Here is a 27,037-nt window from a genome sequence, read left to right as displayed (position 1 = left end):
ATAGCCTTTGCTGGAGAGGTTGTGGAGAAAGGGGTACACTCATCCATTGCTGGTGGGAATGCAAACTTGTGCAACCACTCTGGAAAGCAGTGTGGAGGTTTCTCAGGAAATTCGGGATCAACCTACCCATGGACCCAGCAATACCACTCTTGGGAATATACCCAAGAGAGGCCTTATCACACAACAAAAGTATATGCTCTATTATGTTTATAGCAGCATTGTTTGTAATAGCCAGAACTTGGAAACAATCTGTTTTGCTTTTTGAGACAGGGTTTTCCTGTGTAGCTCTGGAGGTCCTGGAACTCACTGTGTAGACAAGGCTGGCCTCTAACTCACAGAGCTCCATCTGCCTCCACCTCCTGAGCGCCACCACCTGCCTGGACTATCGTGTACTCTGAATGACTATCATTCTGACAGGATGACGTGGAGTCATATTATAGATTAAATATGACTTTTTCTGATGTTGAGGGATGTTAAACGGTTTTTCATCTGTCCATGGCTACTTGTATTTCGGATTTTGTCATTTCATTATATTAGTCTATTTATTGATTGATTTACTAATTTATTCCTATTTAACTTTTGGGGCTTTGCATATTCCACAGGTTAACCGTCTTCCAGGTACATAGTGAGCAAAGATGTTATCATTTTCTGCAATGTAGGAGCAGAAACTCTGAGCCTGTAAGAGGGGAAAACAGGGAGAACAGGTCGGGATTAGCACCTCTGCTTCCTAAGGATTTATTTTTGTTATTTTTATTATGTGTATGTGTGAGTATTTTCGTGGGAGCACAGGGACCCACAAAAGCAAGAGGCTGGAATCACGGGGATTGTAAACACTCCGATGTGGGTGCCAGGAATCAGCTCAGGTCCTCTACAGAAGCTCCTGTGTCATCCACCGTGGGAGGGGCTGACCCACATCTAGTGTCCCCAAGAAAACGTACAACAAACCTTTTCTCAATTGCGTTCCCTCTTCCAAAATGACTCTAGCTGGTGTCAAGTTGACATACAAATGAGTCGGCACACTGTGTTGTGTAAATCAAGAAGTCAAATAACACAGAATAGCCTCACATAGTATCATGGTATAGTTTGTCATAGCACGTGAAACGTATCATATCACAAAACATGAAAACATCATACATAGAGCATCCATCACGTGATACGATGTAATGCCCTGTGACATAAGGCACATGGTCTCATGCAGTGCACAAGCACGTTGTGAGACGCCGACCATGTGACGCATGTAGCATCCTCTGACACATTCCTTCTCTGAAGAACCAGAACCTAAGCACGGCAGAGTCAGCATTCTCATTTCTTAAAATTACTACAGAACGAATGGATTTTTTCTCTTTGAAATTATATTTCTTGACCTATAGAGGTTTATGTAATTACCAACAAAATCAGAGTATCATCCCACAAGCCCCGGGCTCTCCCTGGTGGCTGTTTCCTCTCCCATCAACAGTGGGTCAGTTTCCATCCTTAGCAAGCCATCTGTTTTGAGAACGTCACTTAGGTGGCATCAGGTTGGATGCAACCTTCTGAGATGAGCACCCCCCTGCGCCGACACTGCATGGCTGGCACAGCCTTCCGTGCTGCGGACTGTGTCAAAGCTTGGCTCCTTTGTTGCTGAGCAGCGGTGAGGAGGCACAGTCTGTGTGTTCATTCATTTACTGAGGGTCAGCCCACGTTTAGCAACAGTGAACAGAGCTGGTCCAAATGGCAACCAACTTCAGGATTTGTGTGAATTTAAATGTTCATTCTTGGTTATTTATCTAGAGGTGAGAACATTAGTCTTATGTGTTGGTACGTTTGACTGTAAAAGATAATTGCTGAAGTTTTCCAGAGAGGCTGTTCCTTTTGCCTTCCCGCAGGCTGGATGCAGCCCCAGCAGCACCAGGTAGGATGGATTCCTCGCTTAGGGCTAGGCTGACGCGCGCGAGGTGTCTCTTAGTGACTTTCTGTCTGGGCACAGTTTATTTGTCGCCTTTGAGGGAGTATTTTCAGTGACAGGCAATCTATTTGATTTGTCGTACGCATCAGAGAGGAGTGTGGGGATGATTATGGGCGGCCAGCAGAGGTCAGGTGAGGACAGCCTTTGAGAGGTGCGCCTGCTAGAAGTCACTCCACATGGCAAACCTGCTTGTCCCTCGGTCGCCATGCATTTTCTCTATTCCTGGAAACTCCTCAGTCTATAGAATCTGCTCTAGCCATACACAGAGGAAAGGCTGCTTTGAGCTTCAGAGTCCCAGGCGAAGAGTCTGGTTGGGGCAGGCAGTGTTGCTTCCCGAACGCTGGGAATGCCAGCCAAGAGGACAGGGCCACATAACACATAGCTGTAATGGCGAGGGCATACTTTTTAGAGGAAGGGGGCTGTTCTAACTGAACATTCTCCAAACCTCTTAACACATTCGTTAGTCTCTCTAGTGTCTGGTTGGTACAGACATTTCTTGGCGTCTTTGAGAGGTGATTTCAACACTCCCCAAGGATCCAAAAACCTTTGGAGGCTCAAGTCCCTCAATTAAAATGGTGTGTATTTGCATATAGTCTAAGAACCTCCTTCCCTGGGCTTTAACTCACCTCTAGATGACTTCTGTTCTTCCTCCTCTTCCTCCTCCTCCTCATTCTCCGGCTGTAGTATTTGGGATTGAATTAAGGTCTAGGCAAGTTCCCTACGATATTCTCTGCCACTCCACTTAAAATTATTTTGAGCCAGGTCCTCGCCAAGTTACTCAGATTGGCTTTGAACTCACTGAAGTCTACGCTAGCTTTGAAGGTTTCATTCTCCCGGCTCAGCCTCCCCAGCCTCTGGTAGCTCACAGTCTACCGCCAGGTTTTGCTGATAGTGTCTCTTTCTTTTCAAGTACAGAAGTTTTCAGTTTTGAAGAGGTTGCTTTACCTCTTTGAAGACTGTGATTTCGGTGTTACATCTAGCTGACTAGTGCCTACTCCCAGGTCATGAGGATGTGCGCCTGTCTCCTTCAGTTTAAACTTTTAGTTCTTCGGTTTTGGTCGTCAACCCATTGCCTTTATTTACTGAAAGAAATATTTTCTTCATAAGAAGTACTGTGATTACGAGCAGAGTCTCTATGCGAGAGAGCTTCATTCATATTTGTATTTCTTTTTGGAGCAGTATCAGTGGTTTGTATGTTTTAGGAGTTTGGTCATTTCATGTGAGTTAACAGAATTGAAGTTTTAGTTATTTTCTAAGTAGGTTAATCTGGATTTCATGTGTGTTGGCATGAAGTTCATGGTCATCTGAGTAGGTTAATCTGGATTTCATGTGGGTTGTCATGAAGTTCATGGTTATCAAGTAGGTTAATCTGCATTTCACGTGTGTTAGCATGATGTTCATGGTCATCTGAGTAGGTTAATCTGCATCTCAAGGCTAGTTGATGCATTAGTCACATTTCTCATCACGGTCACAGAATATCTGACGAGATCAATGTAATAGATGAAGGGTTTATTCTGAGTCACACTAGAAGGTTACGTTCCTCATGCTTGGGAGGGACATGTCACATGTTGGCACTCTCCGTGGTGGTGGAGAACCTTACAGCATGACTTGTTCATATCTCAGCAGATGAGGAAAGAGAGAGCTTGAGCTAGAAGTAGAGTCTCCTCACAACCTGAAAGGCCCCTGCTAGGCTCCATACTAAATGGCTCTACCACCTCCCTAAACAGACCCACCAACTCGGGGTCAACTGTTCAACATGTGAGCCTGTGGGGGATACCAAACAGACCCACCAACTGGGGGTCAACTATTCAACATGTGAGCCTGATACCAAACAGAACCATCAACTGGGGTTCAACTGTTCGACATGTGAGCCTGTGGGGGACATTTTGCATTCAAACCGTAATAATTTAGCTAAATATTTGTCAATTTTATGAATCTTTTCAAAGAGTCAGTTTTGGTTTCATTGATTGTCTCCATTGGTTTGTGTGATTTCTGTCTCATTTGTTTTCAATATAACCTTTACCATTTTCTTTCTTATGCTTATTTTGGGTTTATAGTGCTTCTTAACACCAAAGTTTAAGTGATTGGAACAGTCTGCCTTATGTGATTATTGCCTTACCTGTTCTCAACAATGCTGTTCTGCTGGGTTTCCATTTCCACTATTTCAAGGAATTTTAGATTTTACTTTTAAGTTTCTAAAAAAGTCCTATTAAAGAATTTATGCACTGTGATGCTTCATTTTCACACATTTGTGTATTTCCCAAACTTTCTGTCATCATTGACTTCTGAATTTAACTCCATTGTAGAAAGAATTCAGTTTATCATGATTTCAATACTCAAGAGTTTATTGGTATTTGTTTATGTGATAATACATTTTAGAGAATTTTCCATATGGACATGAGATGTTTCACATTTGACTTGTTTAGAGAAGTGTACAGACACCCATTTTGTTGACGTTTCTTCTTTTCTGATTCAAGGTATCTCCGTCTTTGTTGATCTGTTGGCTTTTTGTCTATGACTGAGATAAAGAGCATTGAAGTCTCCAAATATTATTGAGTTGTCTATCCCATTACTTCCTCTTAAGCTTTATGTACTTAAAAACTTTGTTGTTAGAGGCATCTATGGACTCGTAATGCTTTCTTGGTGGATTTTCTCCTTTGCCATCATTTTTCGGCATCAGTTTCTTTCATCTTGAAATCTTCATTGCCTGACATCAGCACAGTCAATCCAGTATTTACTTCCTTACTCTTACTAATCTATATTTAGTTTTACATCTCTGTCACTTAGCTGCATCCTAGCCCTTGGGTTTTAGAGAGAGCTACTAAGGGACTCAGTCTGGCCTCAGACTCACTGTGAAGTCCAGGCTGGTTTTGAACTCATGGCCCTCCTGCCTCAGCATCCTAACTGCTAATATTACAAGTGTGTGCCATCACACGTGGCTTATGGCTTTATTTTGTGTGCCCTTTCCCTTCATTTTCTTTCTCATTTACCTGTGTACAGCATGTATTTTAGTCATTCGTGTGCTAGTATCTGCCATTTGCTTAGAGTGGCTAATATTTTTATATTAAATATAATTACCAAGATGACAGAAATTAATCTGTACTTCACTATTTACTTCATGAGGAGTGGCCAGCGGTGTGTCAGTCCACATGAGGCAAGAAGGAAACATGGTTCAACATGATTCAGTACCCAGTGTTGGTTCAAACTTCCAGAGTCTGACACCAGGTAGTTTATTTCAGACATGCTTAAGCACAACACAGTATAGAAACAGGTTTCCTGGTGATAATGAACTCAAGTCTCTGTGTGCTGCAAAGCTTAGGGCACAATTACAGATTACATAGAAATTTGTAAAGTACACGTGACATTTTCCATCAAGGTAAGTTCTATAACTTAACTAAGGAAGTAGGCTCAAGGTAAGCAGCCCATGATAAGGATCTGGGAGAGGACAGCCCTGCAGACTGACTGAGATGAATGTAAGAGTCTGGGGAAGTCAGATGTGGCCTGGTCATACAGATAGCACAAAGGTTACCAGGCTGTTAACCACATCTGTTCCCAGCCTTTTGGTTGGAAAACATGTTATGTGGACCCCTCTTTTTGTATGATTTTTAAAATTTTAATTAATTTATTTTACAGTCCAACCATGTTTCCCCTTCTTTCTCTCCTCCCAGTTCCTCTCCCTCCCCTCAGCCTTTCCTCAATTTCCCCTTCTGTTTCTACTTAGAAAGCATCAGGCCTCCCATGGGAATCAACTTAGCATGGCAAATCAAGTTACAGTAAGACTAAGCACCTCCCCTTATGTTTAGGGTGGGCAAGGCAATCCAGTATGAGGAATAGGTTCCCAAGAGCCAGCCAAAGTGTGAGTTAGGGACAGCCTCTACTCCCATTGTTAGGAGTTCACAAGTAGACCAAGATACACAACAGTCACATATAACACAACTGTTATATATAGAGGGCCTAGGTCTGTCTCATACACACTCCCTTGGTTGTTGGTTCAGACTGTTAGTTCCTGTGAGCCAGGTAAGCTGTTTCTGTGAGTTTTCTTGTAATGTCCTTGACCCCTCTGGCTCCTCCAAACCTTCCTCTCTCTTTTCAGCAGGATTCCTCAAGCTCAGCCTAATGTTTGGCTATGGATCTCTGTATCTGTTCCCGTCAGCTATTGAATAAAGGCTCTTTGGTGATAGTTTGGGTCGTCACCAATTTGATCACTGGAGATGGCCAATTCAGGCTGTGTATCCGCTACTGCTAGGAGTCTTAGCTGGGGTCATCCTTGTAGGTTCATGAGAGTTTCCCTTGTATCAGGTTCCTACCTGATCCTGTAAAGCACCCCCTTTCCAGTCATCTGTTTTAGTATTCTCTTCCTCCATGTACTCCCCAAGCTGATCCCTCAAGTTCCCATGCCCACTTGCCCCCAGTCCAGCCAGGAGATCTCTTCTATTTACCTTTCCCAGGGAGATTCATGCCTCTCCCCTTGGGCCCTCCTTACTACCTGTTCTCTTTTGGTCAGTAGATTGTAGCCTGGTTATCCTTTGCTTTACAGCTAATATCCACTCAGGAGTGAGTACATACCATGTTTATCTTTCTGGGTCTGGGTTATCTCACTCAGGAAGATCTCTTCTAGGTCCGCATCTCTTCCTCTGAAGAGACGATACTGCATGTTTAACAATTCCTGGTTTCCTTGATGCTTTCCTAGAAGCACAAGAACCTTGGGTCTCCTGCAAATAATCTGTGTATCTTACATTGTGTTTTTTTTTTAATTCTTTCATTTCTTATTTTTGTGTAGCTGCTTCCAAAGCACAGTTTCAGGTTAATGCCACTCTCTTTTATGAGTTATTTTCTTAATCACGGCCATGGTTATTGCAAGAAACAAAGTCTAGTTGAGATCAATATCAATTTAATTTGATTGTATAAAAAATTTCCTCTTTATAGGTTTCTCATCTCTTTGTCTTTTGTGCTATTATTGTTACAGAATTTTCAATCCTTAGATTTTTTTGTTCACTGTTTTACAATTATTGCTTTATGATGCCATACTTTAAATAACATGAAAGGTACAATGATCATATCTATATTGTTTTGTTTATGTACATAAATTCCTCCATAAGTGCTATTTCTTCATATGGTTGGAGTAACTTTGAAAAGTGTTTTTCATTTAAGACTCAAAGATTTCTCCTTGTATTCCTTAGATGAAAGGTATCTGTGAGCTTTCCTAGTTTTTGTTTCTGTAGGAATTCATTATTGCCTTTCATTTTGAATGACAGTATGGCTGTGTATGGAATTCTTGGTTGAGAGTCTTCTTTTTCAGCACTTTGTGTGATCTTAGAGCCTACCAGCTTCAGTACTGTGTGATTGCTCATTGTGTTGGGTATGTGGTCAGTTACTTCCCTCACTGACTGAAAACTTTCTCTTTGTGTCTGTCTTGTCTCTGAGCACTTTTCCTATGATGTGACTGGGTGTGGTTCTCTCAGAATACATCTTTTTAAAACTTAATTGATTTTTTGGATGTTAAGATTAATTTTTTCCCATTATTTTTTCAACTGTTCATTCTGTCCTTCTCCTTCTGCCTTTTAGAAGTCTTATGATCCATATGTTGGTCTGCTTGATGGTGTCTCACAAGCCCCTTATGTTAATAATTTCTCCTTGCTAATCTCCTTACTAAGATGAGAATTCTTTGTTCTTTATCAATGTCCAGCTTATCCTTCGTATTATTAAAAGCTTTAAAAAACTAACTTCCAGATTTCAAACACCTTGACCATAATTTCATTTCTCTTAAGGGGGAATTGATTATTTTCAGAGTTCTTATTTGATATTCACATTGACATCCTTCCGTAGCTGAATTCCGATGCATTTATAATTATAGAAATTAGTTCTGCCATGGTCATTAAAGACTTTTGTTGCTTATTTTTTTCTTACAATATATTTTGATCACATTCTCTCCCCCCTAATTCTTCCCAGGTCCTCCCCACCTCCCTACTCTTCAACATGTTCTCCCCCTTTCTTTCAACCCCCCAAGACAAAATCAAACAAACAAACAAAGCAGACAAAAAACCCAATAAGACAAAAGTATAAAAGCAAACAAATTGTACACAAAAATACATGGAATTTAATTTTCTATTGGCCATCTACTGGGCATGAAGCCTGCTCTTGAATGTGGTTGATATGCCCAGTGAGACTCCATTTGAGAAAACAGATTTTCCATTTCCCAGCAGGTATCAATTGCAAATAGCTGATTGGTTAGGAATAAGACTTTTGTTCACTTTCCAAACAAAGAATTCATTTTTGGGGAAGCTGCTTCTGTTCATTGCTTATTGGTGATTTGTCCATTTCTCCTTGGAGACTGCTGAGATCTCTAAGAGCCTGGGGCTGTTTGGCTGTCAGAGTAACTTCAATGACGGACTGAGCTGTCTGGTTGGCCATCACAGACACTGTGACATGTGAAGTTAGGAGGGCTAGCTCCCCTCTCCTGGTTTATTCAGACCTTTGGCAAGAACCCACAGGTACATTTTGCAGGCTTGGCTGTGTTTCAGCTACAGTTCTCCATGTATTTACACCCTGGTTTTGTCCTCTTATTGGTTCTACTATGTTTTGAACAACGCTCCCAGTTTCCTGTGTTGTGCGCACACAGGTTGGTGATTTGGGAGTGGAGCAGATATTCGAATGGCCCATCCACCTTTCATTGTTCATTTCCAACATTTGTTTCACATAAGTTTGTGCAAACACCGAGGTAGCTGACTTTTTGAAAGTGTTTTGAATAGACAGCAAGCAGCTTTTTCGCCATAAACTTTTTAAGGAAAAGTCTATTTAAACGAAGATGTCTGTGAGTTATCAGTAGAATAGTAAGGTATGTTTTAAGGCAATTATTAAAACTCTCAAGGCAAGTGATTAATATTTATTAATACTATTTTTTCTTTGATAATTAACCTTGATAATTTAAGTTATATCAAACATATTAATGTTATTTTCTATGTAAATTGTATCTCCCCCTAGCATTTGTAAGACAGGCAATTCTCCTACTTGTTTTAGAAAACCAAATGAAGGCAATTCATATCTCAGTCTTATTAGGAATAGTAGGACTAGAGACTTTTCCCTCGTCTGAAATTCTCTGTTTTGGAATCATCGTGTTAGAAGCAGTAAGGTCTGCCTTGTGGGATATTTGTACACTGTATGAAGATGCATTGCTGTGATTGGTGTAATAAAAAGTTGAACAGCCAATTGATAGGCAGGAGGTATAGGTGGGATTTCCAGGGAGAGAAAGGAAGAAGGGGAGGAATTAAGGGAACAGGAAAAGCCAGGAGACAGAGAGGAAACAGAATTTGTGCAAGATGGAAGAGAGGTAACACAACGTGCTAGAACGTAGATTAATATAAACGGGTTAACTTAAGTTGTAAGAGTTAGTTAGGAACAAGCCTAAGCTAAATACCAAGCATTTATAATAAAAAAGAAGTCTCTGTGTCATTATTTGGGAGCTGGCTGGCAGGACAGAAAAAAATTCCTTACAGGTTTGTCGGCTGTTCCGTTTGTTGTCATGTTTCAAATTCTTGGCATTTGTAACTTTTGCAAGAATTTAAAAAAAAATCTTGTGAGAGTTAATCATTTCAGATGCTTTTCAAATGCTTGCTTGTGGAAACTGTGCTCTTGCCAGTGAATGACATAGCTCATTATAACAACACTCAACAACATGATTAAACTAGCTTTTCTTTGACTATTTGCACAATATTACTTAAATTCTGTGCATTACTTTTTTTTCATGAGGCCAGATGCTTTGGGATAGAATATGTTATGTTGGGTAAAACACTCTTCCTATCATCTCCTGAGATCTAACACAATAGTTTTTCTTACTTGTACTGTTCAGTGCTGATAGTTAAGGTCCTTTTGGACAGGGAAGCAACATTTATTTTTTTTTTTTTAACTCCATCATGTCACAGACAGTTTCTATGTCAGCTTGGCTGGGAAGAAATGGTAGATAGGCTGAAAGCTACCTCAGGTTCTGGTTAGGAATGTGGATCTTGTTCCATCACAGCTCAGGGACTAGGTTGTGCCTTCATCTAAGTCCACAGGAGTGAGACACTTTCCAGTAGGGAGAACAACAGGGGTGGGGAGCTATGCTGATGTACTGATTTGATTAATACAGCTAAATTACTATATTGAGCACACACAGGTCAGTGATTTGGGAGCAGAGCAAAGAATTTAATGACCCATCCACCTTTTATCTTTCATTTCCAATAGCTTGTATTGCATAGGTTTGCACAGACATGAAATGAGTCTTTCCTTGTTCTGCCAGCCAGCTCCCAAATAATGACATGGAGACTTCTTATTGATTAGGAAAGCTGAGCCTATACTTAGACTTATTCCTAACTAGTTCTTAACACTTAAATTAATCTGTTCCTGTTGATCTACATTTTGCCTCATGGCTTTTTACCTTCCGTTCATTCCGACTCCCTCCAAGTCTTGTTGTCCTCTCCCTTGCCTGCCTAGATTCATCCTAGGATTCTTTCCTTTCTCTGGAAGTCCCATGTATTTTTCCTATCTATCTATTGGCCATTCACCTTTTTATTACACTAATCACAGCAATCTATCTTCACACAGTGCGCAAATACCCCTCAACACAAACACTGAGACAGCTGACCTTTTGAAAGTGATTTGGACAGCATGCAGCTTTTCAGCCACAGATTTTTAAAGAAAAGTTCATTTAAACAAAGATGTCTCTAAGTTATCAGTAACATAGTAAGGTATATTTTAAGGCAATTATTAAAACTTTCAAGTCTAGTGGTGACTACTTATTGATATGAATTTCTTGTTGGCAAATGAGCGATTACACAAAGCATGCTCTAAAATATTTCCAGTGGCCTTATGTGATAAAACTTGTGAGTTGCTATACCACTGTGCTCAGCCCTCAGGAGTGGTTAGAACCTGCCCAGATGTTGGTGAACATGAAAAGCCAATGGAAAAAAAAAGTGTCTTCTTTGACCATCAGGGAACCTGAGGAGAAAGGGGACAGTCTTAATGCTTCTGTAATCTCTAAAGGCAGCTGGGTACATTTCTCAGGTCCAGTCTTTATTGTTGCCATATATCAAGGCTCTGTTCCTATTGAGTGAGGTCGCTGTAGTCATTCTGTGACTATTTATGTCATATTCATTTGTAATAGCCAAACACTAGAAACCACTGGGATGTTCTTAATTGGCAAATGGGCCGTATATCATGACATAGCCAGATAATGGCATACCAGTGACTGCTGAAAAACTTTGAAATTTGACTTACATAACAAAAGGGAAGAAGCTTAAAGTAATTGTGCTAAATGCTGCTTTTCTGACAAGGTTATCTGTCCACTGAGAAGTAATCAGAAAATATATGTGCCATTAGATCAATGTGCTTGTGAGGGCCAGAGCATATCTTAAAGGTAGGACATGGGGTTGTGGGTTTGATTTGTAGCATTGAGAGAAGGGAGAAAGTGAGAGAGGAGAATACAAATCTACATTTACAGAGAATGTAAACTGATCTATAGAGATAAGAGAAGGATGTTTTATTGGGAGTGTATTGTTCAGTGATAGAAGGATCTGGAGGGGGGCAGAGCATGGATGGGCATGAGTTCTGGGATGATGAATATGCCCATTATCTTGACTGCAGTATTGCTTCATGAAATATACATAAGCTAAAATAGAAATTATACTTTTAAATGTACACAGTTTGCAGTACAGCAGTTGCTTTCAATGAAAAATAAACCATTCAGAAGACAAAACATCAACTGGTGTGTTAGCAATGGATCTATTACAGGATGGATTCTGCTTGTTTTACAGGATGGATTGCTATGCTGGGGGCCATCTGGTTGCTAATTTTAGCAGACACCCATGACTTTGAGATAATTCTACACAGAGTGGAATGGGCGACTCTCCTCTTCTTTGCAGCACTCTTTGTACTAATGGAGGTAAGACCTTGTATGGATGGAGGTTAGACTTTGTAGTGATGGAGGTTAGACTTTGTACGGATGGAGGTTAAACTTTGTACTGATATAGGTTAGACTTTGTACTGATGGAAGTTAGACTTTGTACTGATGGAGGTTAGACTTTGTACTAATGGAGGTAAGACTTTGTATGGATGTAGGTTAGACTTTGTACTGATGATGGTTAGACTTTGTACTGATAGAGGTTAGACTTTGGACTTTTGGCTACGTGAACTTCTACTTGATTTTATGTTTCATATTTATTTACAGAGCTAAGCCTAAGGTTTCAGGTCTTTCTACATATTCACTAAATGGAGAATAATAGAGGTTAATATTAACGCGACCAGTGTTTTTATCTCAGTCATTTAAATGCTTCTCATAAAATCATTGACTTTGTTGATATTGTTTTCTTTTTCCTAAATTGTTTTTGTGACAGGTGAATTTGGTTTAATTTAATTTGTTTATAAAACATAGAATTTGCTCAAAATTAAAACTGGAGAAAAATGACTTGCAAGAACTAGTTCATCAGCTAAAAGGAATTGACGTGGGTTGCACAATATTGATTGTGACTATTTCTAAAAATTATTCACACTATGTACTTTCATCTTGAGACATTGTTTATCAACGTGTGCCTTCCTCAAATAGAGAGGGAGAAAAATAACTAACAAAAATCCTACTCGCCAAGGGGTCCCCACCTGTGCCCTGGTTCATCGTGTCCCTCAGGTTTGACCTGTGTGTGCTTCCACTTTTAAGGTACAATTATTCCCCAAATTTCTAAGGAATGGCTTATGCGACTCCTGGAAATATAGTTTGGTATTTCTTAAATGAATTTTAAAGTTAGCATACACAGCCATGAGCTTTACTACTGCAATTTCATGCAGATGTCATACTTTCCCTTACTCCCCCTTCTGCCACACCCTCTCGTTCTCTACTCCACTCTCCCCAGCCCACTGATATCCTCCCTTCCGCTTTCATGTCTGATGTATTCTATTAGTCTCCCCCTTCCCACCCTTCCTTACATCCTCTCTTCCTAACAATCTCTTCCTATTCCCACTCATGGTCCCTTATCTTCATTCACGACTCTCCCCCCCACACACCACACACACACACATGCATATACAATTCAATCTATATTACACATATGAGATGAAGCATGCAGCAATTGTCTTTCTGAGTCTGGCTTATGTGGGTTCTGTAATGACTTCCAGGTCCGTCTGTTTTCCTGCAAATCTGATCGCCTATTGTTTTTACAATTACATATCTTAATTATGGGTCTGTGTTTTTATATTCATTGTGTGAGCCACGTGTGGATGCCTGCACACACCCATCTGTTTAAGGACGTCTAGGCTGATTCAAGGTCGTAGGTGGAATCCCTGTGAATGGTGTGGGAGTAAACACCAATGAACATGAATTTCTGTGGTATGTTAGCTTAGGATTCTTCAGGTACATATCCAGGAGTGGTTTGCTTAGATCATATGGTAGCTCTATTTTGCAATTATTGAAGAACATTCCCCCTGAATCCTATAAAAGCTGTGTAAGTTTATATTCCTACCAATACTTATAGGGGTTCCTCTTTTGCTCACCACCATCTACTATTTGGTTTATTAGATGTTGGAGAATGTCATGTGCTTTGATCATACTCACCCTGCCTTCCCCAGCTCTTCTCAGATACACCCACTTCCCTTATCACTTAATGTTGTGTCCCTTTTCTTTCCTTATAAAGGCTAATTTGTGCTACCCACATTGTCTTTGAAGTGTGGTCTTTCACTGGAGTGTGGTGGACTTACCAGGGGCCACATTCATGAAAAATTCTGACATACTACATTCAGCAGCTAATGATGCTCAGAGTGCCTCAGAAATCTGGGATTATTCTGACTTGGGCTTGCACAGGTCTTGTGCATGGTGTCACAACTGCTGTGACTCCATACGTGGAGCTTCCCAGCCATGCCCAGAAGACACTGCTTCTTTATAGCCACCCATAGCCTCTTACACTCTTTCTGCCCCCTCTTCTTCAATGGTTCCTGAATCTTGGGATGAGAGTTGCAGTCTAGGTATTTCCTTAGGGATGGATATTCTGCAGTCTCTTATTCTTTGCACCTTGGCCAATGTGAGTCTCTGTGTTAATCACCATCTACTGAAGATGAAAGCTTCTCCGATAAGGGTTGCTAGATGCATTTTCTCATGAGTATAATGATAGGCCCCAGGTGCATTGTGCAGAAAACCAGTAGTAAATCATGGTATATGACCTATCACTTGTCTAACCTTACTTATATTCTTAGCCTGATAATCATGCCAGCTAGAGATTTCATCTTGTGGGGCTGAACTTAAATCCAAGCAGAAAGTGTTTGGTTACTCCCATAATGTTTATGCCACTATTGCACCAGTGGGCATGTCTTGCCAGGGTGGTTATTATTCTAGTACATAGGGTTCATACTTTGTTATGACAATTACTTTTATTCTCTAGTAGTTTGTTTGGCATCTTCTATTACTATGAAAACTAGTCAATAGTGTGGAAGCTTCTAGGCCAACTCCAATTTGATTCCTCCATGTGCTCAAGTATGTGGTATCTTCAGCAATAGGATTTCCTTAACAAGGTCTTGAGGGTAACCAGGAGCATTGGCAATAGCCTATAATGTTTAGGGCTCTTTGATATTTCACTGGCCAACAACTCCTAAACAGGTAACCCATTGCCAGTGCTGGGTGTTTTTTATTTGTTTAGTTTCTGGTGTTTGGTAGGATCATTGCTGCTTTCTTATGGAAAAACTTTATTCCGATTCTTGTTATGTATGTTTATAGATGGGTTTTAGGAAGCTTCTAAGTATAGGTTTCCATGTGACTTTTTATACAAATCTTTGGTGTTTTTTCCCCTCACAGTTTTCTTCTCCTACTCCATTCTACCTCACTTACCACAATCCATCCCTTCCTAGTTCTTGTCTCCTTGTAACCCATTATGTCAGTCATTCCGTCTTCCCTCCCTTGAAAGACCTTCTGCCCTTATTAATTTTTTTATTTCTATGACTATTCCAAATAAAACACATACATCTTAAAATTCAAAGCTAATATCCACAATTGAGTAAAAATATTTGAATTTTGTTTGTCTAGGTCTTAGTTACCTCATTTAGAATGATTGTTTCTACCTTCTAATTTCATAATTTTATTTATTTTTCTAAAAGCTAAGTAATAGCCCATTGTGCAAATATACCATATTTTCATTATTTATTCATCAGTTCATGGGTATCTAGACTGTTTCCATTTCCTGGCTTTTGTGAGCACAGCATCAGTGAACATGGATGAGCCAGTATCTTTGTAGTTGTAGTTGTGATGGTCTGCTCTATCCCTTTAAGTCATGCCCACTCCCTCCCCTGTCCACTGAGGCAAGCTAAAGTTCTCCCCACTTCTCCCCTTCTCCCTTCTGTTTCTCTCTCCCCCCTCTCTCTTTCTCTGTTCGCCCCTTCCCCCTTTCCCTTCCATAACCCACTAAATAAATATCCAACCTCATTCTGCATGGTGTGCCTATCCATGTCTCTGTCTCTCACCTGCCACGTGGCTCCCTGCCTGGGACCAGCTGCCTTTGGAGACCTGCAGTGTGGTTTTATGGCATGCCCATCTGTCTGTCTCTCTTCATAGGACTGGCTGCCCTGTTGAGGTCTCTCACCCACCACATGGCTTCCTGCCTGGGACTCATTGCCTGCTGCAGCCACTCAGGGAACTGTGCCATCCCTGCCTGGGACTGACTGCTCTTGGGGCCCACTGCCTGCTGTTTGCCACCACTTCGGGGGACCTGTGGCATGGTCTCATGGCCCTGCAGCCACTTGGGGACCTGCAGCATTTTTACTTTTTACTTTTACCATTACAGTAGTAGGATATAGAGTCCTTTGTGTACATACCCAAGAGTGGTACAGCTGAATCATGTGGTAGATCTAATTTTAGCTTTTTGACAAACTTCCAACTGATTTCCATAGTGGTTATACTGTTTACATTTCCACAAGTGGAGGATGAGTCTCCCTACTCCCACATCCATGTTAGCATTTGTTGTCATTTTTTATTTTTGAGGATGGCAATTCTGACTGTGGTCAGATGGAATCTCAAAGCAGTCTTATGTTCACCGTTCTGATGCTAAGCATGTTGAACATTTTCTCAGGTATTTATTGGCTGTTTGTAATTCCTTTGACAACCGCCTTTTCAGTTTACTGGCTTATTTATGGATTGGGCAATATATTATTTTGATGTTTAATATTTGAAGCTATTTATAAATTGCAGATATTAACTATCTGATATATAGTTAGCAAAGTCCCCCCCCCCATTTTGTATTCTGCCTTTTCACTCTGGTGGCCGTGATTTTTCTGCACAGATGGCCGTGATTTTTCTGCACAGATGCCCTTTGCATTTATACAATCCCTTTTTTCATTTCTTGACATTCCTTTCTCTGCTATCAGAAACCTTTTTGAAAAGTCTTTGCTTGCATTTGTACCTTAAGTATTTTTACCTACGGTACCCTCAGCAGCTTCAGTTCTTAGGTCTTTCCTCCAGGGCTTGGAGTAATTCTGAATTGATTCTGTCCAGGATGAGAAACACAGCTTTAATTTCCTTCCTCTATGTGTGGGCATTCGGTGTTCCCTGAAGTGTTTGCTGAAGAGGCGGTGTTTTTCTCTGTTTATGTTTTTGGAAGCTTTGTTAGGAGGCTATAGCTGTGCGAGTTTATTTCTGGGCATATCACTTTATTCCGTTCTTTGGTCTACGTGTCTGTTTTTGTGCTGGTACAATGCAATTTTTGATATTATGGTTCTGTGATACAATTGAGATCAAGTAGTTTGATGTCTCCAGCCCTGTTCTTCTTGCTTCATCATGCTTTGATTATCTGTAGTCTTTTGTGCTCCCATGTGAAATTTAAGAGTTTTTTTTTTCTATTCTGTTGTTAATATTTTGATGGGGATTGTACTGAACCTGTAGATTACTTTTAATGATATGACCATTTTTAAAATATGGAACCTGCCAATATATAAGCATTAAAGCTCTTTGAATCTTCTAGCAGGTGCTTAACCTTGTAAAATTGGAATGTGAAACCATTCACAAAGGAGCCATTCAAGAACTGAACAATAAATAGAGTTATCTACTAACCAACCAACCAACCAACCAACTGAACACCTTATAATGCTTCAAGTAGTTTATGATTTCGTGTTAGACTTCATTCATTATTATTTTTGGTCATATACACTTCTGGGCTATGACTGAACACATTTGATTCTGTCTTGAAATTTTTATTGGAGATGTCTTCACGTTCTTTGCAGATTATTATTATTATTGTCATTATCATCATTATTTTAACTTTTATTGATTCCCTGTAGATGTCACATCAGGCATGGCGATCCCACTTGTCTCCCAATCCTCTCCCATCTTCCCTCTGCCCTTGCAATCGCCAGAAATAAAACCAAATTTAAAAGAAAAAACCAAACCAAGTGTGTGTGTGTGTGTGTGTGTGTGTGTGTGAGAGAGAGAGAGAGAGAGAGAGAGAGAGAGAGAGAGAGAGAGAGAGAAGAATCTTGTTGTGGAAGCTGTTGAGTGGCCCAGTGAGTCACACATTGTACCCTTTGGTCCATTCATCTTTACTTGCAAGTGTTTATTGCCATGAATCATTGGTCTGTTTCTGCTACAACAATGGGCTCTCACTGGGGCTTCTCTTGGATATCCTAGTGTTTTCCTGTGTCATGGAGATCCAGCTGTTTCAGATCTGTAGGTCCAGCCCCTTCACATGCTCCACAGTTCATAGATGAGGTGGACACTGGGATGGGACAACTCTTAGCCCTGATTGGACCTGGGTGGTAGCTGGCTTGGTCAGTCTGCCAGCTTTCCCTCATGGTCATTACCTGAGTGAGCTCTCCAGCACTGCCTTGGCTAGCCCACCCTGCGCAGCCTGAAGCAAAGAGTGGGAACCAGGTCTCTTGCTCTCAGGTCTTCAGATCCAGGTCACCCATACTCATAGCGCCATGGGCAGCTCTACTGCTTTGCCCAGGCAAGGTTTAGGGCCTTTTCTATCAATTGCTGCAGGGGCTGTGGCAGGGGTGAGATAGATGGGGGTGGGGAGTCAACTCTCTTGTTCTTGTTTACCTGCACCCTGGAGAACAGGGTCACTTTAGTGTGTTCCCTGGCCAGGGTGAAGGGTCCACTCTCCTGTGTGCTGCATCTGGTGGGGGGTAGGGCTGGTTCTCTCACTGTCTTGTGTGACCCCACGACCAGCTCTCTTGCTTGCTACAGGTAGCAAGAAGGAAGGGGTTTCCCTCGCCCATGCTTCTCCATGGCAGATGCGCTGTTACTCTCAGGACTGCAGATGAGACTGGGGGCAGGGTCAGCTCTGTTGCTCTCAGGACCTCAGAGCTCGCTCGCCTGTACCTGGACCACAGGGTCAACTCTAGTGTGTTCCCCAGATGGGATGCAGAGCCCACTCTCTTGTGTGCTGCAGCCACGATTATTATTTTTTTTGAAGATATACTTAACATGATTTATTTCTGACTTCTCGCTATATATTTTGGTATATAGGAAAGCTATTAATTTTGCATGTTTGTTTTTATATCCTGCTACTTTACTAAAAGTGTTGACCAGATAAATCAAAGAGTTTTCATGTGGGGGTATCAGGATCTTTTTATTATAGGTTCACTTCCTTTGCAAATATCAATAATTTACTTCTTCATTTTCTATTTATATTATTTTATTTCTCTCACCTTTCTTGATCATTCCAGTTAAGACTTCAAGCAGCATATTGATAGGAGTGGACAGAGTGGGCCATCTTCATTTAGGAGTTTAGAAGACATGGTCTTATTTCCTCACTTTAGAACATTGTTAGTTCATGTGGCCTTTATTATATTACACTGATCATGATTTATTTATGTTATTAGTTCTTCAGGATTTTTTTGACCACAAATAGATGTTGAACTTTGGCAAAGGCCTTTTCTTGGGTTGGAGTGGTGACATTTGTTGCATAATCATGAGGACCAGACTTCAAATCCCAGAACCCACATGGCAAACTGAGCATCCTGAAAATGCCTGTAACTCAAACTCAGAGGGATCTGATACCTTTTCTGGCCTCTATGAGCGTGCTTGCCTGTCCACACAAATATTCATAGAAATGAATAATAATAGAGGCTTATTCTGTAGCTACTGAGACTATTGTGTACGCTGATTGTCTGCTGAACTACACTTGCTGATTTGCAAATAATGAAGTTAACTTGGAAGGAAATGAACTCAGTCATAGTGTTCAATCTTCTGAATGTGTTTCTCAATCCCATTTGTAAGAATTTTATTGAGAATTGATGTGTCCTTGTTCATCGGGAGAATTGCCAGATACTTTTCTTTCTTTGTTGTGTTTTATCCACTGGCATCAGCGAGCTCCCCATTGTAGCATGAGTGTGGCAGTGCTCTCCCTGTTGGTATTTTATGGAATAGTGTGAGGAGTATCACTTCTAGTTCTTTAAATGACTTACCAATCATTTATCTGGTGTTACGAGCTTTTCTTTGTTGAGAGATAGTCATTACTGCTGACATTTTCTTGAACATTAAGCTTCTGTTGAAGTTGTGTTATGACTAAGCTTGGTTGCCCACTTACCTACACCTGGAATAACTAAATCCCAAACACTGGACACACGTGTGAGGGATTTCTCCTGATTGGCTCATTGGAAGTAGGAGGACCCACCCTTCCTGGTGATAGCACACGTGAAAGGATGCGAAAGAAGGAAGCTTTTGGTTTTTTGCCTGCGTGCCCATGCGCTCACTGGGAAGTTCATCTATCCTGTCCCTAAGCCATTCCTTTAAATAGCAGTGACTTAATTTCTCCAGCCAAAGGACTCAAGCTGACAGAGAGGACCATGAAACAAGCTATGTGTTGTCTACAGGAAACATAGCTTCACAGAAACATGGTCTGAGAGTACAAGAGTGGACAAAAGGTCTTCAGTACAATTTGAGGAGGAAGTAAGCAGGCATTGCTACCCTAATATTAATACCTTTAGTTCCAGTACTTAGGCAGCAGAGACAGGCAGATCTCTATGAGTTCAAGGACAGCCTGGTCTACACAGTGAGTTTCAGGACAGCCAGATCTACATAGTGAAACCCTGTCTTGACTCCTCTTCCAAATTCCAAAAACTAATCCGACAAGATAAAGGATACATCATTCTAACCAAGGAAGCTGGTAACTAAGAATATAATATGGTTCTTAACATAGATACACCAAACTGTGGTGCATCCAGTCTCAATGTCAACCCATTAATAGTAGGTGAACCCAATGCTTTACTTTCTCTAATAGGCAGATCACATGATCAAAAAACAGACAAAATAACTTTAGAATTAATCGATATCATACATTAAATAGACATAACAGAAGTTTGCACACCTGAGACGATATCACACCTGAGAAACACATTCTACTCGGCAGCCCATGGGACTTCTCTAGAATAGATGTGGTCATCCTGAGACAGCAAGCAAAGGCTCCCAAGTTCAGAAAGACTGAAATAACTCCATGTATGCTCTCTCACCATAATGCAGTAACACGTAAAATTGGCAGCAAACAAATCTCTTGTCAACCCACAAACTCATGGAGATTAAACAGTTCCCTACTGAATGCTGGATGGGCTGAAGAAGAAATCAAGAAAGAAACAAAAATTTTTCAGGAACTAAATGACAATGAAAAATACAGCACAAGAAAACTTCTGGGACACTTTGAGAGCAGGGACATTTATAGCTCGAGGTGCCGACATTCGGAAATCAGAAAGAGCACGCATAAATGACTTAATGACACAATGCAAAAATTTTGAAGAACAAGAATAAACCAAATCAAAGTCAACAGTAAAATAATAATAATAATAAAATTTAGAGCAGAAAGTGATGAAACAGAAACAAAGAAAACAATATAAAGAAATCAGCAACCATAGCAGCTGGTTCTTGTGAAGATAAACAAGATCACCAGGCCCTGTGCCCAACTAAGTAGAAGAAAGAAAGTAATGAACTCCCCCCAAAGAAGAAAAAATACACAAATTAACATCACCAACGATGAAAACTAAATTAACAGGAGATAGCAATCACTGGTCATTAATATCCCTTAATATAAATGAACTCAACTCACCTATAAAAAGGCATAGGCTAACAGATTGGACATGAAAACAGAATCCATCCTTCTTCTGCTTACAAGAAACACATCTCAACCTCAAAGACAGACATCATCTCAGAGTAAAGGGTTGGGGAAAAAATATACTAATCAAATGGACCTAAGAAACAAGCGGGTGTACTATCCTAATATCTAACAAAACAGACTTCAAGCTAAAATCAGTCAAAAGAGACAAAGAGAAGGTCATTTCATATTGGTCACAGGAAAAATCCACCAGGAGGAAATTGCAATACTGAACATCATCTATGCCCCAAATACAAGGGCATCTTCATATGTGAAAGAAACACTTCTAAAGCGTAAATCATATATTAAACCCCACACACTAATGGTGGGAGACTTCAGCACTCTCCTCTCACCACTGGACAGGTTAGTCAGACAAAAAAAAAATAAACAGAGAAATAAGAGAACTAACAGATGTTATGACTCAAGTGGACTTAACAGACGTCTATGGAATATTTCATCCAAACAGAAAAGAATACCACAGTAAAAATGGCAATCTTACCAAAAGCAATCTACAGATTCAATGCAATACCCATCAAAATCCCAGCAAAATTCTTCAAAGACCTTGAAAGAACGGTTTGTAGGATGGCTTTCATTGTTTTATGTTTAAAAAAACACCTATTGGCCATCTCCTTTGCGGCATCATGGCTGCCCTCCAGCCTTTGGTGAAGCCCAAGATAGTCAAAAAGAGGACCAAGAAGTTCATCCGGCATCAGTCAGATCGATATGTCAAGATTAAGCGAAACTGGTGGAAACCCAGAGGTATTGACAACAGGATGCGGAGAAGATTCAAGGGCCAGATCCTGATGTCCAACATTGGTTACAGGAGCAACAAGAAAACCAAGCACATCCGGAAGTTTCTGGTCCACAACGTCAAGGAGCTGGAGGTGCTGCTGACATGCAACAACTCTTACTGTGCTGAGATTGCTCACAGTGTTTCCTCCAAGAACCGAAAAGCCATCATAGAAAGAACAGCACAGCCGGCCATCAGAGTCACCAGTCCCAACACCAGGCTACGCAGCGAAGAGAATGAGTAGATGGCTTGCGTGCATGTTTTATTTGTGTTTAAATAAAACCACAAAAACTGAAGAAAAAAAAACCACCTATGAGTGAGTGCATGTGATAATTGTCTTTCTGTGTCTGGGTTACCTCACTCAAAATAATGTTTTCTAGCTCCAACCATTTTCCTGCAATATTGTGAAAATGACCCTTTTGCCAAAAGATTTAATGCAATTCCAATTAAAATACCCATCTTGTTCTTCACAAAATTTAAAAATGCTATTCTAAAATTCATATGGAGCCAAAGAAGACTAAAAATAACTAAAATAATTGTAGGCAAAAAGAATGATTCTGGAAGGATTACCTTTCCAGATAGCAAGATTTATTTCAGAACCGTAGTAATAAAACAATATGGCACTGACACAAAAACGGATATGGAGACCAATGTAATAAGACAGAAGGTCCAAACACGGGTGCATCTGACTCCAGCCACTTAGTATTTGACAGAGGCAAAAAGAACACAAATGGGGGGAAAAGTGTCTTTAACAGATGGAGCTGGCACAGCTGGGTGCCACCCGAAGAAGAATATACTCCTATCTCTCACTTTGTATGAAGAGCAACTCTAGATGGATTAATGATCCTGACGTGGAAACTGAGAGACGAGACTCCTGGGAGAAAGCGTAGGCAGTGCCTACCTGATATAGGTGTGGAAAAGGGCTTCCTGAATAGCCTGTTAGCCCAGCCTTGAGGCCAACAACTGACAAGTGGGACTTCATAAAACTCAAAAGGTTCTGCACAGCTAAAGAAGGAGCCTGTGGAATGGGAGAGCATCCTTTCTGCTCCTACACCTGATGGAGGACTGCCACCCAGAGCATAGGAACACTGAAAACAAAAGCAACCAAACGAACAACCCCTGCCCCCCCCAAAATCCCCAGAGTAAAAACAACGAAAAGTGGCCTTGATACCCAAACAGACAGTTCTCAGAAATGGTCCCTCAGCAATCCCTTCAGCAGCTAGTTTTTCTGTGACAGGCATTCTGAGTCTAACCATGTCACTCTAACAGAGATATGTCTTCTATACTGTCGTGGTTTGAATAAGAACCGCCCCATAGGTTCGCATACTTGAAGGCTTTGTCATGAGAGAGTGGAACTCTTTGAAAGGATTACAAGGATTAGAAGGTGTCAGGTTGCTGGAGTAGGTGTGGCCTTGGTGGAGGAAGTGTGTCACTGGGGGTGGGCTTTGAGCTTTCCAAAGGCCATGCTAGACCCAGTCTCGTCTGTCTGTCTCTGCCTGCCCCTCTGTCTCCGTCTCTCTCTTTCTACAGATCAGGACATATTTCTCAGCTACCTCTTCAACACCACACCTGCCTGCCACCATGCTCTCTGCCATGATGATAACAGACTAAGTCTTGGAAACTGTAAGCAAGCCTGAAATTCAATGCATCTTAAAAAAATAAGAGTTCCCTTGGTCATAATGTCTCTTCACAGCAATGGGACAACGACTAAGAAAAGGTGCAAAGCAAGACCAGTCGCCAAGAGTGTTTAAAAACGGGCCTGGAATGATCCTTCTGGTGCATTTTCCGCCACACGGAGGTGTCATGATTGGTATATGGGTAAATTTTTCTAATTGTCATTGACTTGTATATTACTTTAATTGGAACACCCAGGGCTCTGCCAGATTAGTGGACAACCATCCATTCAGAAGCAGGTGAGATCGCTGACGCTGGGTTGTGTCTGCTTTAACTGCAATGCCTCCCGCTGTTTTCATATTACTGTGAGCATTAAAGTGGTTCTGTGAGAAGACTTGCGTGGCATTTGCTTTCTTGGGTGTTTATTGTAGGTTGTTTTAGATTTTTCAAATACTTTTTTTTTCCTGCACATCTTCTTCATTGCTTTGTGGTATTTGAGAACCTACAATTGATTTTTAGTATTTTTCTCCTTTATCTGTGTCAGCCTAGTAATTAGGGAGCCAAATTGAGCATAATTGCTTTGTTGCCTTGACATGAATGAAAGGTTGTTAGGTCTCAATTCCTTCTCATTTATATTCATTACTGTACTGCAGAATCCCAATAAAAATCAGGCAGTTTCTGCACATAAGCTTAGGATGGGAGACTGTGTCTTCCCTGTCCATCCAATAGTGTAGATACACGTAGAATTGATTGTCTTCATATTAGTAAGTCAGGATATACCTTTGTAAAATTTAGTTGTATAGCTACTTTTAGACTTTTCTATTAATATAAGAACAAAATATGACTGGGCAGCAGTGGCACACACCTTTAGTCCCAGTGGGAGGCAGAGGCAGGTGGATTTCTGTGAGTTTGAGGCCAGCCTGGACTACAGAGTGAGTTCCAGGACAGGTTCCAAAGCTGCACAAAGAAACCATGTCTCAACAAACAAACAAACAAACAAACAAACAAAAAACTTAAAAAAACCCATAAAACATTTACCCTTAGGGGAATAAGAACTAAGTGATTTAATTTGTGGCTGAAATTAATCTAAGAAAAAGAAAACAGTTCAGCGAAGATCGTGTTTTCTCTTAATTACAGAGAAGTCTGAACAGCTTTTGGTCGGCTATTAATCAGGAGGCAGATCTGGTATAGAAGTGTGAGTGTGAGAATCAGCCTTGCACAGAGGGTTGGAGCCTCTGGAGCTGGAGTTGCAGGCAGTTGTGAGATGCTGTAGAGCTGCTGGTCAAGCCGGAAGGGTCGCTGCCAGAGCAGGGAGTGCTCTTCACCCCTGCGCCGTCTCCAGCCCCTCAGCTTGCGTTTCCTTCGTGAGTGAACTGACATATTTTTCATGATTGAGAACCATCTTCACACCTTTTTGGCGATGTGCATGCATGTCAAATTTCCCATTTTTCTTTTCTCTTTGAGAGGATTTTGCTTTCTTTCCTGGGCTGGCCTAGAACTAGAAATCTTTCTGCCTCGGACCCCACATATTGCAGATGTGACCACCACACCTGCCCAGTGTTCCATTTTCTGTTGAGTTTGGAGTTTTCTTTCGCAGTTTTGGAAGCCCTTCCTTTACTAAGGAGCAGAGCTTCCTAGCTATGGTGCGTGCTGTGCCTCACTCTTCTCCCACTTTGACAGTTGTGCTGTGACTTTGCATGTGCTGGTGTCTATTTTTTGTCATGCAAATTTCAGATCCCTTTATTTACCACATTCATGAATTATGCACGAGGACTTTTGTTTGTATTTAGAAATATTTTATGTACGTCCAGGCTAAAAGGGAAATTATCCATTGCTTAGGATGTCATTATTTTTAACTCGTAATTCTCTGACTCATTTAGAATTCTTGTTCTGCTTGGATCCAATTTTATTTTATGTTCAAATGTGTTCCTTGTTGTCTCAGGAACACTCACTAAACAGGATACTTATATTGGGGCCATCTAGATTCCACTCTGTGTGGGCTAACTTTTCACACCTGTGACTTCTCTCTGTGTCCCATGGTCTACTTATCTACTCGTGTAGGGTACAAAGATACAGTGTGAAACTTTTGGTTTACTTTTAATGTCTGGCAGGCTCAGTTATCTCATAGTTTCTCTTTTTCAGTAGATAATTGTGCATTCCTTTTTGTATCAACGTACAGTGTGTGTTTATATTTTCATCCAGTCGAGAAGCAGAATGAGTCTTCTTTGTCTCTGCTCAAGCCCAGATCTATGTCTTATAAGAACATATCATCTTTGTTTATAATGTGCACACTGTTCTCTATCAACATATTCTCTATTGGTTTTCTAGATGAAGATCCTCCTATGGTTCCTTGCTGTACTAGAATTCAGCCTAGGGCCTCACATTGCTAGTCAAGTTCTCTGTTACTCAGCTACTCCAGCAGGAACGTATGATTTTTCTTCCAGAGACAGGCTTGTAGACTTAGATTTTTCCTGGGGTCACTCTTCTCTAAAGAGATAACAAAATTTCACACTTCCAGAAGAAATTCGGATTTGCAGCATAAACGAAACGGCATGGACAGCCCCGGCACAGGGAGTCACTCGTGTCCACTATAGAATGGAAAGAACACTCTTTAAAGTTGCGTTCCTGGTGCCAGTCCAGAGCCAGTCAGCAAGCTGGCAACCCCACACACAGCCACCTCGGACCTCCCATGCTGGCCATGTATCTCTGCTATCCATCAAAATTCAAGACGGGACATTCTTTTTACACCACTGAACTACATGTTAGTCAGGTATACAACTACAATTTAAGCCCATGAAGTCTAACTGTGACTGTATAGAGGAAAAGATTTTAGCATTTGCCTATTAAATGAGATACTGACACTGAGATGGTCTATTCCTTTTATCATACTGAGAAAACATATTTCAGTTCATATTTTCTTGAGTCTTTTAATTATTAATGGGTACTGATTTTTCTAAGGATTGATTTTTTTCATTCTAGAATTTATAGTGGTAATGTTCCTCTTAGATCAATTAATGTAATTTAAGCTATTAATTAATTCACTATTATTGAAAAAGCTTTCGATTTTAGAATAAATCATCTTTGTCTTAAGACATAATTTAATTTTTTTGAAAGTTTTTATTAGCGTATGTTAATTATACATAATAATAGGTTCCATCATGATATTTTAATATGCATGTGTAAGATATATTGATCATATTTACCCAGTCACCCTCTCGGCCCTCCTCCTACTCCTGCACATCATCTCCTTTGCCCCAACTTGTCCCCCTTCTGTTTTCAAGTCTTTATTTTCAGTCACCCAATGGCGTTATTGTGATTTCTTACAAGAGCTTGGCAAACGTTATTTTTTGCATGACGGAGGCATAAGCAACTTAACAGTAGCTCTACCACTGAAGATCTTGATCCCTCCGCTAGAAACCATGAACTGCCTCTGATATCTCAGGGAAGATATCTGAACCCCTCCCCTATTTCCTGCTGTCTTCTCTTTGCCTTGCTGGGGTGATAGAAATGCCCATGAATGACTGAACATTCAACCATCATTTATAATCGGCACGTTCACCAGTTGTATGCTCTGTAATAACTATCCTTTGCAAAAAGATGCTTCTC

The 27,037-nt window shown here is 40.7% G+C and overlaps 2 protein-coding genes across 3 annotated transcripts in view; both read left to right on the top strand.

Moving 5' to 3' along the window:
• The window catches only part of Oca2 (OCA2 melanosomal transmembrane protein), a 206,787-nt gene that overhangs the window by 67,619 nt on the left and 112,131 nt on the right, over positions 1-27,037 (top strand). For both annotated transcript variants that reach the window (XM_050140365.1, XM_050140364.1), the window contains exon 18: positions 11,734-11,861. In XM_050140365.1, the coding sequence (XP_049996322.1) occupies positions 11,734-11,861 (128 nt within the window). The remainder of the gene's footprint in view (positions 1-11,733; positions 11,862-27,037) is intronic.
• LOC126500447 (60S ribosomal protein L32-like) lies at positions 21,669-22,061 on the top strand. Its single transcript, XM_050140366.1, has one exon. The coding sequence runs from the start codon at positions 21,669-21,671 to the stop codon at positions 22,059-22,061; it is 393 nt and encodes a 130-aa protein (XP_049996323.1).

The sequence above is a fragment of the Alexandromys fortis genome, unplaced genomic scaffold (assembly GCF_014885135.2).
Source record: "Alexandromys fortis isolate MF-2015 unplaced genomic scaffold, M_Fortis_MF-2015_v1.1 scaffold_39, whole genome shotgun sequence".
NCBI lineage: Eukaryota > Metazoa > Chordata > Mammalia > Rodentia > Cricetidae > Alexandromys > Alexandromys fortis.
The sequence above is the reverse complement of the archived record's forward strand: the minus strand, read 5'-3'. Positions and strand labels throughout refer to the sequence as shown.

What these genes read in the sequence shown, in the direction of transcription:
- LOC126500447 (XM_050140366.1), top strand. Translation starts at nt 21,669, where the DNA reads ATGGCTGCCCTCCAGCCTTTGGTGAAGCCCAAGATAGTCAAAAAGAGG.